Raw genomic sequence first — 17768 nt, 5'->3', positions numbered from 1 at the left:
GAATATTATTGAAGCTCTGATTGAAAAAGGCCCTAAAGATTTATGTTATACAACGTTTGACATGTTTGAACGAACGTAAATATATATTTTTTTGCACATTCGTGACGACAAGTCCCGCGCGCTTCAGTACATTATGAGTAGCCTTCGGAACGCGCTAACAAGAAGGAGCTATTGGGACATAAATTATTAACTTTTTCGAACAAAACTACATTTGTTGTGGACCTGCGATTCCTGGAAGTGCCTTCTGATGAAGATAATCAAAGGTAAGGGAATATTTACAATAGTAGATTTGATTTTAAATGGTTCCAAGATGGCGCTAACCTGTATCGCCTAGCCTACTTTTCTGAGCATAGCACCTCGTTTATTGCAAAGTGTGATTTCCCAGTAAAGTTATTTTTAAATCTGGCAATGCGGTTGCATTCACGAGATGCTAATCTATAATTCTTTGAATGACAATACTAAATTTTAACAATGTTTTCGAATAGTAATTTTGTAAATTGTAGCGCTGACTCACCGGAAGCATTTGAGGGAAAATATTTTCTGAACGTCACGCGCCGATGTAAAATGCTGTTTTTATATATAAATATGAACTTTATCGAACAAAAAATGCATGTATTGTGTAACATGATGTCCTAGGAGTGTCATCTGATGAAGATTGTCAAAGGTCAGTGCTGCATTTTGGGTATTTGTGATGCATGCTAGTTGCTTTGAAAATGGCAGTGTGATTATTTTGGGCTGGGTACTCTCCTAACATAATCTAATGTTTTGCTTTTGCTGTAAAGCCTTTTTGAAATCCGACAACGTGGTTCGATTCAGGAGAGGTGTATCTATAAAATGGTGTAAAATAGTCATATGTTTGAGAAATTGAAGTTATAGCATTTATGAGGTATTTGTATTTTGCGCGACGCAATTCCACTGGCTGTTGACTAGGGTGGGACGCAAGCGTCCCAGGTTCCCAGACAGGTTAATGCGTTTGAGCCAATCAGTTGTGTTGTGACAAGGTAGGGGTGGTATACAGAAGATAGCCCTATTTGGTAAAAGACCAAGTCCAAATTATGGCAAGAACTGGCAGAAGATTTTTCCCCCCCCTTTAACGAGTCTGACAAGCCCGAAATGAACAACATACTGCTTTCCCGGGAACAGGCCCAAATCCCTGTCATTTGCGTGAAGAGACAACGGAGAAAAAGAGGACATAGGTCTGCCTTCAGAGAATTCGTAGGCGATCAAATAAACCCCCCTGGCTTTCTGTTCTTCCAGCTAAAATGAAATCATTGGAAAATAAAATCGACGACTTACGAGGAAGATTAAACTACCAACGGGACATTCAAAACTGTAATGCTATCACGGAGTCATGGCTGAATGACAACATTATCAACATAAAGCTGGCTGGTTATACGCTGTATCAGCAGGATAGAACAGCGGCGTCTGGTAAGAGAAGGGGTGGCGGACTATGCATATATGTAAACAACAGCTGGTGAACAATATCTAAGGAAGTCTCGAGGTTTTGCTCGCCTGTGGTAGAGCATCTCAACAGGACAATGACCCAACACACCTCCAGGCTGTGTAAGGGCTATTTGACCAAGAAGGAGAGTGATGGAGTGCTGCATCAGATGACCTGGCCTCCACAATCACCCTACCTCAAACCAATTGAGATGGTTTGGGATGAGTTGGACCGCAGAGTGAAGGAAAAGCAGCCAACAAGTGCTCAGCATATGGAGGAACTCCTTCAAGACGGTTGGAAAAGCATTCCAGGTGGTTAACAGTGTTCAAAGCTGTCATCAAGGCAAACAGTGGCTACTTTGAAGAATCTCAAATATAAAATATATTTTGATTTGTTTAACACTATTTTCATTTACTACATGATTCCATATGTGTTATTTCATAGTTCATTATTCTACAATGCAGAAAATAGTTAAAAATAAAGAAAAACCCTGGAATGAGAAGGTGCGTCCAAACTTTTGACTGGTACTGTATATTGTTGTCATATATGCGATCATTTAGCAGAGCTGTTATCCAGTAAAAGTTGTCCTGTCTTGTGTATTGTCATTCCATGTTGTTTTGTGGTTTCATCTTAAAACAAATAAAACTTTGATCATAAAACAATGCTCACCTGTTTGATGCGGGCACTCTGCTGCTTGTCAGCGTTGTTGGCCAGTTTGAGGTACTCGGCCACGTTGTCGTCTCTGGCCGTCTGCTCAATCTTGATCTGCTCTGTGAGCTTGAGGATCTTCTGCTGCAGCTGGGCGATGGCCTGCTTGGTGCGCTGGGGGTCCGGGGTGCCATCTTCACCCCCGAGGAACGACCCATCAGCACCACACAACACTGCCTGGGGGGTCTGAGCCAAGCCACTTACCTCCAACCGCTCAATCTGGAGAAAAGGAGGGGGAGGTTAAAAAGTGTAAGTTGCATATTGAGGAAGCTCAGTCATTCCTGAGGTTTTGCTGACATGCTGGTCTGAGAAAGAGAGACTTCTTCTGCAATCCCCTCTGCTAAAGATGAGAATCTGTGTCAGCAAGGGAGGCCACTATCGGTCAGCTCATTCTGAAGTGTGTGACTCATGATCGCAATATTTCTACAACATGGGCTACAATGAAAACAAAAAAAAAGGAAGCAACTGAAAAATAACCCATTTCCTTCCATATGCCCAGAATCAATACTGACTGTGTAGCATGGCATATAAAATAGAGAGCAAATAGAACCTTTCTGCTTAGTCAAAAAAGGTTGAACATGAGTGGTGGTGGATAATCACTGAACCTAATCACTAAAATGTGCTTACAGCTCATCACGTTTGACAGGATGTTGGATTTGTGATTACAGTGTCAAAGTTGTTCCACACAGATTAGGTCTACCTGTCTATGTCTGTAGAACACAGACAACCTTTGCTTTTAGACAATTCTACGACAATCGTTATTTTTCCCCAAATCAAATTATGAAGAATTTTGTTAGGACTTTCTGGGAGTGGTCTAAGGGGGAAGGGGAAAACTGAAATCTAGCTGTTATTGGCAGAGGGTTGCAACGCTAATTTACCAGGCATGCCAAAACTTCATCCCACCAAAACAGGCTGAAATTCCAGGTGGTCTTTCAAATAGCTCTTACACTAAAAGGGATTTATCAGAATTTTCAAAATATTATTCCAACCAATATATATATAAAAACCCAGGAAATCAGGTTTTTGACTGAAGTGGGCCTTTAAAATCTGTCTAACAAAAACCAATGCACAAGGACTACTTTTAACAATTTTCACAGAAAATTCTACAAAACCCCATTTACTTGAAGAACAATGCAGATGCAAAGTTTGGTAAGAGAATGATGACAAACAAAACAAACCATAATTCTGTTATCACACTTTACATCTGCACTGTTCTTCAAGTAAATGTGGTTTGTAGAATTCTCTGTGGAAATTGTTAAAAGGAGTCCACATGCTTGTGTAGTTGGTTTAACTTTGCAATCATTGGTTTTTGTTTTGACATACATTTTAGAGTGAGTCCAGAGTTTGTATTATACCGTGACATTCAAGGGAGCCTCTATTTTTTATGGGCCTAATAAACTCAGCAAAAAAAAGAAACGTCCTCTCACTGTCAACTGCGTTTATATTCAGAAAAATATTTGTATGAACATAAGATTCAACAACTGAGACATAAACTGAACAAGTTCCACAGACGTGACTAACAGAAATGGAATAATGGTGTCAAAATCAAAAGTAACAGTATCTGGTGTGGCCACCAGCTAAATTAAGTACTGCAGTGCATCTCCTCCTCATAGACTGCACCATACTTGCCAGTTCTTGCTGTGAGATGTTACCCCACTCTTCCACCAAGACACATGCAAGTTCCCGGACATTTCTGGGGGGGAATGGCCCTAGCCCTCACCCTCCGATCCAACAGGTCCCAGACGTGCTCAATGGGGATTGAGATCCGGGCTCTTCACTGGCCATGGCAGAACACTGACATTCCTGTCTTGCAGGAAATCACGCACAGAACGAGCAGTATGGCTGGTGGCATTGTCATGCTGGAGGGTCATGTCAGGATGAGCCTGCAGGAAGGGTACCACATGAGGGAGGAGGATGTCTTCCCTGTAATGCACAGCGTTGAGATTGCCTGCAATGACAACAAGCTCAGTCCGATGATGCTGTGACACACCGCACCAGACCATTACGGACCCTCCACCTCCAAATCGATCCCGCTCCAGAGTACAGGCCTCGGTGTAACGCTCATTCCTTCGACGATAAACGTGAATCCGACCATCACCCCTGGTGAGACAAAACTGTGACTCGTCAGTGAAGAGCACTTTTTGCCAGTCCTGTCTGGTCCAGCGATGGTGGGTTTGTGCCCATAGGCGACGTTGTTGCCGGTGATGTCTGGTGAGGACCTGCCTTACAATAGGCCTGCAAGCCCTCAGTCCAGCCTCTCTCAGACTACTGTGGACAGTCTGAGCACGGATGGAGGGACTGTGCGTTCCTGGTGTAACTCGGGCAGTTGGTGTTGCCATCCTGTACCTGTCCCACAGGTGTGATGTTTGGATGTACCGATCCTGTGCAGGTGTTGTTACACGTGGTCTGCCACTGCGAGGACGATCAGCTGTCCGTCCTGTCTCCCTGTAGCGCTGTCTTAGGCGTCTCACAGTACGAACATTGCAATTTATTGCCCTGGCCACATCTGCACTCCTCATGCCTCCTTGCAGCATGCCTAAGGCACGTTCACACAGATGAGCAGGGACCCTTGGGCATCTTTCTTTTGGTGTTTTTCAGAGTTAGTAGAAAGGCCTCTTTAGTGTCCTAAGTTTTCATAACTGTCACCTTAATTGCCTACCGTCTGTAAGCTGTTAGTGTCTTAACGACCATTCCACAGGTGCATGTTCATTAATTGTTTATGGTTCATTGAACAAGCATGGGAAACAGTATTTAAACCCTTTACAATGAAGATCTGTGAAGTTATTTGGATTTTTACAAATTATCTTTGAAAGACAGGGTCCTGAAAAAGGGACGTTTCTTTTTTTGTTGAGTTTAGTAAAGACATAATTTAACAGTAGAAATGTATAATATTTTAATGTGAAATGAAAACAAGCAGTCATGTTTTCGTCTGATTGGCAAACAAATCAAAAAGTAGGCTGATTTCAAAGCTGATTAACACCAAAAACCTTTTTCATTCACTTATTCGGTCAAATATGATCTATTGTCTCAGCGAAATGACTGCATCACGAATGAATTCATTACTGGTTAAAGAGACAGCGCACACTGTTATAAAATAAGCTACTTCTATACAAATGTTGTCGATCAGTACAATAAATGAAGTCCCAAACGGAAGGGAAACAGATTGTTTGTCATCTGTAGCCCCGTGAAATCAGCCAAAACCATCTCAATAATTAAATGCATGCACACAATCATATTGAATATACCTTCACCTACATTGTGGATAGGCCTAGGCTACATCTTGATTCACACAGTTTATCAATAGAGATTTACCATTCAAATACATGATTGCCATTATGAAATAATATGGGTAAAAATAAAGTCAAATTGATTCATTAATGCATACATGGCTGTCTCTGAAAAAAGTTTATGTAATGATACTGAGCTCAAAAGATGTCCAACGATTGAACAGAGCATTAGCTGAGTTTATCTGTCTGGATCAAGTGACATTCTGTGACTTTGGCTAATATGCCTTCTTTTTTTTGCTGTGGTATCGTTTGGGTATCATTTTGGTATTGAGTATCGTGATGGTATCGAGTATTGTGATACTAAACCTGGTATCAGTATCGAAGTCAAATTTCTGGTATCCTGACAATACTACATTTTAGTACAGTACAGAGTACAGTAAAGAAAAGTAGAATATAATACAGTAAAATTCTGTAGAGCACAGTAGAGTACATTACAGTATAGTAACACAGTAAAGAAAAGTAAAGTATAGTATATTGTATTGTACCCTACTTGACTAATGTACTAAACTGTATCTTACTCTACTTTTTTGTGTACTGTGTATTGTACTGTAATGTACTGTACCTTACTCTACTTTTTTGTGTACTGTATTGTACTGTACTCTTCTACTGTACTCTACTGAATTAAACTCTACTCTACTGAATAAACTCTACTGTCCTGTATTCTACTGTACTAAACTTCCGTACTGTAATGGGATGTTCAAACTTGTGAAACATAGCTTAGACATCTATGATTGGTTAAGATTTGGATCTAGTCCGCAATAACCACTTGTTTGGGGAGGAGCTCATTAGAATAATAACCAGCATGCTTTATAAGTGATTGTTTTTACATTTTGGTCATTCAGGAGACACTCTTATCCAGAGCGACTGACAGTCAGTCCATTCAACTAAGGTAGATAAACAAGAATATATCATAGTCATAGCATGAAAATAAAAAAGATCCATAACCATTACTGAGAATGTTATTGTAGTTGAAGTATTCTCTAACATAAGTGCAACTGGCAGATGGGAGCAATAATTGATATTCTGATGCTATGAATAGTTGGCTCGTCTTTTCTATATTATTGTGATTGAATGATTACTTAATTCAGAATGTATGTGCAGTTCAAATTTGAATCAATGCCTGAAAAATGCATATTTTCCATACATTTGTCCTTTCAAGGTTCTAATAAGATTTATTTTCAATATCTGTATAAGACGGCTTTCCAAAGTCCATATAAGAGGTCGGAAAATAAGTATTTTCGATGTGCTGAAAATACCCATTTTCACCATGATTTAAAATGCATTTTGTTAATAAGACATATTTTCGATGTCCTGAAAATAAGTATTTTCGACATCTAGAAAATACTTCTTCAAGCCTTTCACTTAACACCTGAAATGCACGTGATGTCAACGTCTAGAAAATACGTCTAAAATACGTATTTTGAACTTCATTTTGCTTACTGGGAAGTATTTGCACGTCGAAGTTGGGACATACAAAACCAGCCAGTTGCTCACCTGTCTGCACAAATATGACTAACTGAGCACAGGCACCACACTGTAACCACAGCTTCCGGTGTTTGAGACACTATAATACGCAGTCTATTGAAACCATGACACCTGATAGGCTACGTTTAAAAGGACATGGGACATAGAAACCACAATCTAATCTATCTCACCTTGCCATTCGTCAATCGGAGTACTTGTTCCCAATGCATTTTCCCTTATTCCCGTCGTCAGTTTTCATCTGTCCAGCAGCTTCTTTTATAAAATCCCAATGTTTCCCGCTCCGAGGCTTTGCCGGTTTCTCACTACACAACACTCCAAAGTTGTGAAAGTTGAAGTGTACCTGAAACTGGCTATCCTCCTCTCCCCGGTGCTCCTCCCACTCTCCCTCCCTCCCCACCGCGCGACAGAGGTGACATCATCCTCCAATCCCGCCTCGAGACAAGTGCAAGAGGTGCTCAAACGTCAACCGTTAACCACTCGTGTCCCGATGATAGTGTTCAAAAACAGTACTTTAGTCAGCGACATAGATCGATTGTTCATGTTTATTTATATCAAGCAACTTGATAAATTCAGGTGCATAGAGAGAAAAATGTTTAAATGTTTGAGCTGAACAAAAGGATTTTATAATGTCTCAAGATAAATATGAATGGCTATGAGGGGGGGAAATATGCATTCCTCATTTGAACACAGTCTCCTAGTTTAGCTTTAATATTCGTTTCTTTCTCAAGATTCTCTTTTTCACTGTCACATTAGAATATTAATCATATCCTCAACATCAGTTTGCGGAAGATTGATTGCTCAATCTCAAGGGCAAAGACAACACTTGCACAATGCAAATTGTTTCTCAGAAAAAAAATGGAACATAGGATGTTCTCCAAAAAAGGGGAAAAGGAAAATAAAATCCGACCTGTTCAAAAGCTTTTTGACCTTTACATTTACAGAAACAAACCCCTGGTGTTATAAATATTTATATAAAAACCCAATTTAATCTGGGTTTAATCATTCCATTCTGAAAACAGTAGATAAAACAGTCATTATCTCAGAGGAGGAGAAACTGACCAACAGAGTGCAGAAGGCAAAACAATGCACAAATGGCTGGGTGTGGAAATGAGATTGCATCAAATCTCTGCCTGTCACTCTTCTGCCTCTCTCTCTGTGCCAAGCTGCCGCTGAAGAGAGGTGTCAGCGGTGCAAGCTCAACCAGGCTGACATCTTTAGATATGCCGCACGAACGCACACACACACAACAACAAAGTGTGAAAAAGCCCCCTGTAGAGTGACGTTGATGCCCATGCCTTTGATCGGGTGCATTTCAGATGCCAAGTGCATTTTTCATTTTAACAGATGTTACGGCTACCATGAATCACCAGTGGTGGGAATTGGAAGTGACTCGTGACAGCTGAACTGTGATGTGTCAGAGGATCAGTCTCACTGAGCCTCTACTGTAAGTCAGGGTTCCCCAACTGGCAAGGATTTTATTTGCCCCCCCAAGTATTCTGAAAATAATAATTATAATAACAATAATAATAATAGTTGGTCATAAAAAACACCAGCAAATCAGCTCCAAGTGTTTTCCATTTAGGAAATCTGTTCGAAATTTTTCCACACATAATAGTGAAAGATATATGTGATCATATACAAATGTAAGCAAGATTTGAAATTATTCTGTTTTAGTCAAATATTATATCTGTTTGGGCTTCTTGCAGTCAATCTGCAGTGTACAAATTATTTGCTGGCCCCCAGGCCAAGAAAAAATCAACGTGCAGCTGAATCTAGTTGATGATCCCTGATTACTCAGATTGGTTTAGTTACCTATTACAAATCTTATGATGAGTACTTAATGGCCCAAGAAGAAAACAAGCATGTTATTAGGAGGACAGCAATACTACTCATTTTGCCATGGGGCAAAAATAATCTTTTGCAGTTTTAAAGCTAATTCAAACCCTTTTGCAATGACTTATGCCATGTTAATGATATCTGAGTGAGAGTGACTTACAAAATCAATGAGAGCCCCCTGGAGGTCAAGGCCCCTGGGCACATGCCATGCGTGCCCGCTCAGTATTCGGCCATGATTACTACAAGTTTAGATAACTGGCTAGACTAACTTACCAATGTAAAAATGGTTAGCTGACATGGCTAATTGAGTGATTGTCAGTGACTGAAAGAACAAGAGAGAAACTGCTGATGCACAACCACATTTTGAACTTGCACCTTGTGTATTCTACTATTATAACTCTCAACAGTAAGTTGAGACCCCGACTGAGTTCCTAAGCTTATTGTCGCTTATGCCTTGAGCCGGCCCTGAGCTGAAGTGAAAAGTCCCAATTGAGTCGCGCCACCGACTGACAAGGATATGAATCAGAGAACGCTTTTCTGCCGTGTGCGTAGAGTAGGGCAGCAACGGCATCGAATGTTACATTTAACGCATTTGACTGGCACCACATATCTACTTGTTGTTAGACGTTGACTAGTGACCTGGGTAGGGGTATTTTACAAGTCAATGTTACAATAACGCATATACTTACATGATGTGTTCTGGTGAGAATCCATAGGCCTTTATCTAGATCGCTTTGTCCAATATCCATTATGAACACTATTGACGCTACATCATGGTCACTGCTGCATCTCACCAACTACTCCACTCATCATTCTCAGCCACCTGGAATATGATCATGAGGCCCAAGCTTATCATATACCTCTCAGTACAGTGCCCCCCCCCCCCCCCCCCCATACAATAGGCTACTAGTGCGTCATCAATGATAAGACTAGGCTACATATCTTTAACTGCAGAAGTGAGATCAAAGACATGATGACACGGGTTAATTGTGGCCTTGGAAACGGCCCACTAAAATAACTATCTGGCCTCTAACTGTGAGATAGATAAAGGAGCGAGGCCAAGCAATGGTTGAGTCAGCTGATCACAGTGAACCTAGAGTTCCCTGCAAAGCAACGCAGAGATACAAGCTTCCCTGTGATAAGGAGGAGCTCAGAGACACTCACAGACTGGCACAGGAGTAATCCATCCACTCCCATAAACCTGGCCAAAAATGCACACTAAGCAAGACTATATAGGTGGTACAGATGCAAGAACGCACAGGGCTCTCTCTCACACACACACACACACACACACACACACACACACACACACACACACCAGCAAGAGGAGCATGATAATCTGTCATTATTCCATAATGCCCATCTCCTCTGAGAGTATGACCTACATTTTATCTTGATAAACAATTTATGAGCTAGAAGGGAGGACAGACTCTAATAAGGGCTTTATAAAAGCAGATTCCTCCAAATGCCCTAGAGATCCACACCAACTCAGAACACATTACCATAGTGACAGTGTTCCATCTGATCCACAGAAGCTAGGGGTAAAAGGTTATGAAACTAATCTGGAGTGTGAAGTTCAGTCATTTAGATATGATCCGAGTCTGAGCCAACATCTCCTCAGAGAGCGGAAGGAAGGGAGAGAGAGAAAGAGAGCGAAAAAGAGAGAGCTAGATAGATGTACTTGGCCACTGAGAAAATATACTCACTCTAAACAACTGTGACGAGCACACCTTACTGTTACACCTAGATGGAGTATATCTCGGTCTGTATACAGTACACATGCACACAGCACATACAGTTCAGATTATCGTGCAAAGTTTATCCCTGACTGCATCATATGTTCCAATATTATATAATGTACATGATATGGTGTGATATAGAGTATGTGTGTGATACATTGGACCTATTTATTCCCTGTACCCCTGGCCTAACTATCTCGTCAGCCATAAGTCAAATCCTTATCAGTGCACATACCAGTAAGTGGGTAAGTGCAAAAATCTAAGTGAATTGCAGTTCCCCATTTCACGTGCATTATCTGCACTCTTAGAAAAAAGGGTTCCAAAAGGGTTCTTCCGCTGTCCCCATAGGAAAACCCTTTTGGGTTCCAAATAGAACCCTGTTTGGTTCCATGTAGAACCCTCTGTAAAAGGGGTTCTACATGGAACCCAAAAGGGTTGTACCTGTAACCAAAAAGGGTTTTCAAAGGGTTCACTTATGGGTACAGCCAAAGAACCCTTTAAGGTTCTTCTTAGCATCTTTTTTTCTAAGAGTGTGTAATGTCTCTGGCCATCTGCAGGCTCAAGTTTAGTGCATGTATCACACTTATCAGAGCATACAGTAAGCTGACCCCAGAAGATCATTGTACCTTCACTGCATGTGAGATTGTGAGGGAAACCCAAGGAGAGAACACAGGATACCCCCAGGCTCTCAGTGGAAATGAAACATTGTACAGTAACTAAGGTAAAACTCTTAATTACCCTAACGCTCAAACCCACACTCAATGACCTGACTTCCTGGTTTCTTAGGGTGCTAACTCGGCTTTGCCTGGATCAGTAGCCTGTTACACAACCAACCAGTCCCTGGACAAACAGGCACACCCTGTTAGGGAGGCTGGGGGAAGGTTTGGGTGGACCCCCGCCCCACAGATGAACACTAATCTCATTAGTAATCTGGTTGACCTGCCTGATGGACACCAGGAAAAGACCCCTAATGGCTTCTGGGTCATTTACATCTTAGTCATTTAGCAGACGCTCTTATCCAGAGTGACTTACAATTAGTGCATTCCATCTAAAGATAACTAGGTGGGACAACCACATATCACACCTTTGACTAGGCTAAGTGGGAGCTCAACACCCATAGGGGTGGGGGCGGCCAAGAGACCAGAGGTGGCAGAACAGAGTACCCGGGTTGGGATGTAGTGTTTGAGCATAGCCTGACAGTAGGGAGGGGCAGTTCCCCTTGCTGCTCTGTAGCCAAGCAACAGGGTCTTGAGGAAGGTTGAACACCAGGCGGCCTGCGGCGTTCTGGATAAGTTGCAAGGGTTTGATGGCACAAGCGGGGAGCCCAGCCAACAAAGAGACGCAGACGGGAGCGTCCATCTCCAGATCCACCCCATGTCAGATATTTACTCATCTGGGGCCTCATTTATCAATATTGCGTAATTCTAAAATACTACTTACAAATGGAAATTTAGAACGTTTGTACACAATGAAAAAAGTGTGATTAATTAAACAATCCTACAAGCATCATACGCACACCAGTAGGAGATAACCAATGATAAATATCAATTGTTCTCAGCCTTCTTGTCCACAACCTTTATTTTAATTCCAAAACACCTCTAATTAACCATATATGGTCAAAATCATCCCTTTAAAGCCTGTGGGAATATACAACACCATACCATGAAATACAATGGTGCAACCAAAAAAAGCTAAGAAAACAAACTTTTCAGAGACTTAAATAGAGGTGCTAGTGTCAGAGATGGAATACAACCAAAAGGTTTTATTTGGCTCGCTCAGTTGTGGCTTGACCAGTAAACATAAAACATAGCTACAAAGAGAGGACCATTAGGACAATTCAAGTTGCTTTAGCAATGGTAAATATACCTCAAATGAGTAGGCAACACTCACCAATAAGCCATCCATCCTCAACAACTCCCTCCTGTACACTTAGAAAAAAGGGTTCCAAAAGGTTTCTTCGGCTGTCCCCATAGAATAACCTTTTTTGGCTCCATGTAGAACCCTTTTTAGTTCCAGGTAGAACCCTCTGTAGAAATGGAACCAAAATGATTCTACCTGGAACCTAAAGTGTTCTACTTGGAACCAAATAGTGTTCTTCAAATGGTTGTCCTATGGGGACAGCCAAAGAACCCTTTTAGGTTCTAGATAGCTCCTTTTTTCTAAGAGTGAAGGCCTATAGGCCACCATTGCTGTTCTGCAGGATGAACGAGTCGTGCGTTCCACCTGACCACCACATTCAGTGTCTTTTGAGCATCACATAACCTATCATTGCTCAATTTGTATTTGGGAACCCATGAATGGCAAAGAAAAACTCGACTTCAACCTGTTGTGCAATGGTGTATTGAAATTGTATGTAACTGTTAATTTTGCTGATGATTGCATCCAAAACATTGGCTTATCGGGGGCTGTGAGATGCCGATCAAAGTGCCCTTTTCCAAAAACCTGTTGGTTGATAGCACTTGGATGTGCACCAGAGTGACATGTGCCTTTCTAAAGTAGGTCTTAAATTCTCACAAAAATCCTGGAAGATTGGTTTTGGAGAATGATATCTGATGAGCCAATCTGTACCTTCTGCAAAAAGAGTCCCACCTGTCTCTAAAAACGGTCTCTCTGTGAATTGCCAGAACAGAGCAGGATCAACCATCTCTGTTAAATGCCAAATCTTTCAACAGAGCAAGATCAGCCATCTCATCGCATTTGATTTCCCATTATCTCAATCTTTTATAGTATTTCAATGGTTTCACTTTCACACGTGCCTCTAATTTAACAAATTACTGCACTTCATATGGATTATTATTGTAACAAATGCACAGAAGTGGTCAAATTAAATTATATAACCTGTCAATATATGTTGCATGAAATCACAATGAAATCATTTAAAAAAAATAAAAAAAATTATATGTTATATTCACATATTCACAAGAGCACTATTCATTATATTACTCTGACAATTACACACAATTTCAACATCTATTTTCCCCATTCACTAGGGTAAGTTTGACAAGCGGTTCCCTTTCCCACCACTTGGCACTGTGCCTACGCATAGTCATGGATTTGAGTAAATTTGCGCACACTCTCTAGCAAACATTCATATTGATAATTGTTACACTTTGTGGAAATAGTTTCCGCACAGGTTTGAGCCTACGCACGGCTGATAAATGAGGCCTGTGGTCTTTTATACTGATCTAGTCTTGAGGGTGGTCTTTACCTCACATTACATTTCCACGTTCTTTAGCCTTGCTTCGCATATTTGGTCGTTTTTATGTCCATATGTTTGTGTGTGCTAATGAGAAATTCTGGCACTTCTTCATTCAACATGTTTGCATCTGATAACCCTGTGAAATTAGTTGCCATAGAAACCCATCTTTAATTACAGTATGATTCATCCAGCTGAAACTTGATCACTCAGTGATGACACCAAACAACAAATAAACTCCGTCCTCCTAAGTGTTCTTGTAAACAGCCCAAAAGAGTTAGAGACACATTGGATTCACAAGAACACTATTCACTAGACCTCTGTCATACCGGCTTTCTTTCTCGACAATTGACAAGATAGAATATGTTTCAATGAAACCTTCACAGATTAAGGAAAGTTTGTCCATGTTCTGTGAATGTGGGTCTACTCTTGACTCAGAGAGATCACAGATCTGATAGGACTGATTAGAGTGACAAGACTGTGTGTGTGTGTGTGTGTGTGTGTGTGTGAGTGAGAGAGAATGAGTGTGTGAGTGTGCCAAGACCTCTGGACACCTGAATTATGCCTAGCTAGAACATCAGAGCATGTGAGTGTTTAATGTCAAAATGATCTTAATAAATTATTTGGCAGTAGAATGTACACAGCAGACCTTACAGTGTAGGGCTATTCTAGGACTAGGGAGATCTTACTGCATAGCTCACTATGAGTTGGCAGACTGGGAGACACTGTATTGGGCTAAGGATCTGGAATTCCCCTCTCTAGGGCAGTGCAAGCCAAACTCATCAACACAAGTTCCCAATGCCTCTCCTCTCCTGTTCTCTACTCCCCCAGTCTTCATGACTCTCCTCCTCTCTTCCCTTCTCTCTTCACCCCTCTTCTGCTCTTCTTCCAAATTTATACGCTCTTTTCTTCCCTTTTTCCTCCTCACCTCTTCTTTCCTGATGGTCTCAGTTCCCACCCAGCCCTGCCATATTAAGCAGCTCTGATATTGAGGAAGGCCAGTTTTTAATGGAAATCCGTTTTTTTGTGCCTTTAAGGGGTTCCAATCGGACAACAATGAGGTCCATTCAATAGCTAGGGACAATTACATAACTCTGTGTGACGCTGGGCATGCAGTGATTTACACACACACACCCACCAAGCTCGCCAGCAGCTAACTTTTGTTGTGTGGAGGAATTCAGAGGGTCTGGGAGAAAAGCCTGTTGTGTCCACTTTCATCAGGAAAAAAAACACACAAGACTAAACTAAACTGGGAGCCTGTTGAAACGTTATGGCTTTCCCCAGCCCAGCCATCACAAAACAGGCTTTCAGTCCCCATGACGTCCTCTCAAAGCCTCTCAGTACAGGCCTCTGGTCTCTTACCGCAACTCACAGCTTTTAAATCAAATGTGCTGTTAGGATTTCAACATGGGTATGTACTGGTTCATCTAATGCAAGGGCATTTTGACACATTTTTGACACATTAGCACTCATAGACGCTGTATTTGGAGGGATACCCACATGGATGTGAACACATGCATATATAATGAACGACAACATTTAAAGATGTATGTGCACATGCTGTGAGGTCCAACATAGATGAACACACACACAGGCACACGCTGTATACAGGTGGAGACTCACGGTTGTGGGGGAGGGAGGTGGAGAAGGGTCAGCAGTTATCAGGTTGAAGATGACCTCCATGATGGGGGGATGCATGGAGCCTCACACAGCCTCATCGACACCTCAGAGGGAAGGGAGGCATCAGTCTGGCCCATAGGAGATGGCCACAGCCAGGAGGAGGAGTACTGAGCCAAGGGTGTTCTCATCACATTGGACAGACTCACTGACTGGTCCTCTTGGAACAAAGTCCACTTCACACAGGGAATAAAGAAAGAGGGTCTAAGGTCCACTAGACAAAGTCTGTGAATAACCACTGTAGAAGCCAAAGGAATGTATCAAGACTGATCCACTGAGTCTACTGTCCAGCACAGGGCCTTCTTCAGAAGCAGAGTCCACTGTTCAACCAGCCCATCCAACACCAGACCCCACTTTCAGATAGAGACCAAAATCCAGAGACCACAGTCACCACGGAGTCCACAGCCTTAGGAGACCCTGCTATCAGCCTGTCCTGCTATCAGCCTGTCCTGCTGGCAGCCTGAGAGACTGATAGAGCAGCAGCTCTGCTGAATCCATGCTTCACTGATCACACACCCTACAGAGAGGAGAGAGTCCAGCTAACGCCAAGCCTGTGGAGCACACACACATGCTTCAGCGAACACAACACCACAGGGCACAGCGCTCCTGGAAGAACAAGTACTCCTCGCAGCGTCGGGTGGTCCCGATGAAGGCTCGGAATGACAAGAAGTGACAGTTGAACTGAATAAAGTTGACTGCAGTTTGAACGCAGGGTTAACCGAAGGAAGGACTGACAGAAGATTGAACGTAGGGTTAACTGAAGGAAGAGTTGACTGCAGTTTGAACGCAGGGTTAAGTTTTCACAGTCCACAGGGTGTAAAATCTACTGAGGGAGAAAAAGAGAGAAAGACAGACCCTGAGGACGGATGTGAGGGGATCGAGGGAGCAGGGAGGAGAAAAGAGCCCTCCAGGAGCTGTCACTGTGTGTGTGAGCGAAAGAACAAGAGGGAGGGAGAGAGGGAAGCGAGAGGGGGAGCGAGTGAACAGGGAAGGGGGGAAGAGGGAAAGTATTTCATTCTGACACAGTTTTTGGGCCAGTGAAATTCCGCAGTTGGCTATCTGATGGAGAAAACATCTCATAAGAGTAGACACAAACTGTCAAGCCTGAGCCAATTATCTTCCACAGCTTCAATGTCACAGCCAATGAGCACTGACGGCAAGCACACTGAAAACAACTACCTCACATAGCCTGCATACAACGACCAATGAGCTTTGATTAAACTAAACTCTCAGCCAATCAACTCTCACAGCCAGAATGCCCTGCTTTCGTTTTAACACATCTCTTAGTGAATCATCTGCCTGAAATCCCAATTAGCCTTGCATCAGAAGCCTATGATCTCATCTCTGTTCCTACTGGCTACTGCCACTGGGCCTGATGTCACTCACCACACATCCACATTCCACATACTGTAGAAAACATGTCACAGTCCTAAACAAAACCAGTGTTGTTCATTTGGTTATGGCTGACTAGGTTTTCTATCTGAGGAAACAGAATCAGTTTCGCTGAGAAACAGCTACACCATAAACCCCTTTTCAGATTATACAGTCATATGACCAACAAGACCATAATGTAGAAGTGTGTGTGTGTGTGTTTGTATACCAATTGCTCACAACCAATTAGGGGGAGAAGCGAAGCGGGGCACGTAGGGGGGTAAAGCAGGTGGAGGGCTGCCAAAGAGCCTCTGTACAGAAATGAATTCAGGGAGGGAAAGGAGGATGGAGAGAGAAGGAGAAGGGAGGGCAGAGGGATGAATAAAAGGCTTTAATGAGGGACTGTGGGGAGGGAGGAAGGGAGGGAATGGGAGGGACCCACATCCAGAGAGAGAGAGGCTAGAGTTTAGGGGAATGGCAGCTTACATAAGAGTAGGCCTCAGTTATTCTGAGGGTTCTGGGAGTGTGTGTGTGTGTGTGTGTGTTGTGTAATGAATGAAAGTGGGCACATGGCTGCTTGCAGGCTTTAGAAATCAACCCCCCTGCACTATTACCAAAGACACAGACAGGCCTATTGTCAAACTGCCCATCACTAAAGCAATATTCTCTTTATCTGCTATCCACTGTCAACGACGACCATTCATTCAAGCCTCTGAAGTGATACATTTACAAGTAAAAGGACCCATGAGCACCAACATGTGAAGTTTATAGGAGCATGTCACATTGGGTGTCAAATGAAAGATAAGAGTTTATTTGTTTGACTTTTTTATTAAGGCATATACATTTTTCAACAATTTTCCACCCTAAAAATGTGGAATAAGCAAATGCTTTGAACTCTAGAGACAGCAGGAGCGGTAGAGTTACTCTCAATGATCGGCTATGAAAAGCCAACTGACATTTACTCCTGAGGTGCTGACCAGTTGCACCCTCGACTACTACTGTGATTATTATTATTTGACCATGCAGGT

The 17768-nt window shown here is 42.3% G+C and overlaps 1 protein-coding gene across 7 annotated transcripts in view; it reads right to left on the bottom strand.

Annotated features, from left to right (window-relative positions):
• Positions 1 to 17768, bottom strand: part of LOC106566626 (transmembrane and coiled-coil domains protein 1) — a 109295-nt gene that overhangs the window by 11083 nt on the left and 80444 nt on the right. For 4 of the 7 annotated variants that reach the window (XM_014134825.3, XM_014134826.3, XM_014134829.3 and 1 more), the window contains one exon: positions 2111 to 2368. In XM_014134825.3, the coding sequence (XP_013990300.1) occupies positions 2111 to 2368 (258 nt within the window). Of the gene's footprint in view, positions 1 to 2110; positions 2369 to 7091; positions 7290 to 9446; positions 9640 to 15315; positions 16123 to 17768 lie in introns of those variants that run through there. The other 3 variants (XM_014134831.3, XM_014134832.3, XM_014134833.3) reach the window with 3 other exon arrangements.

The sequence above is a fragment of the Salmo salar genome, chromosome 13, assembly GCF_965601325.2.
Source record: "Salmo salar chromosome 13, fSalSal1, whole genome shotgun sequence".
Classification (NCBI taxonomy): domain Eukaryota; kingdom Metazoa; phylum Chordata; class Actinopteri; order Salmoniformes; family Salmonidae; genus Salmo; species Salmo salar.
Note: the sequence above shows the minus strand (reverse complement) of the source record. Positions and strands in the feature narration are given on the sequence as shown.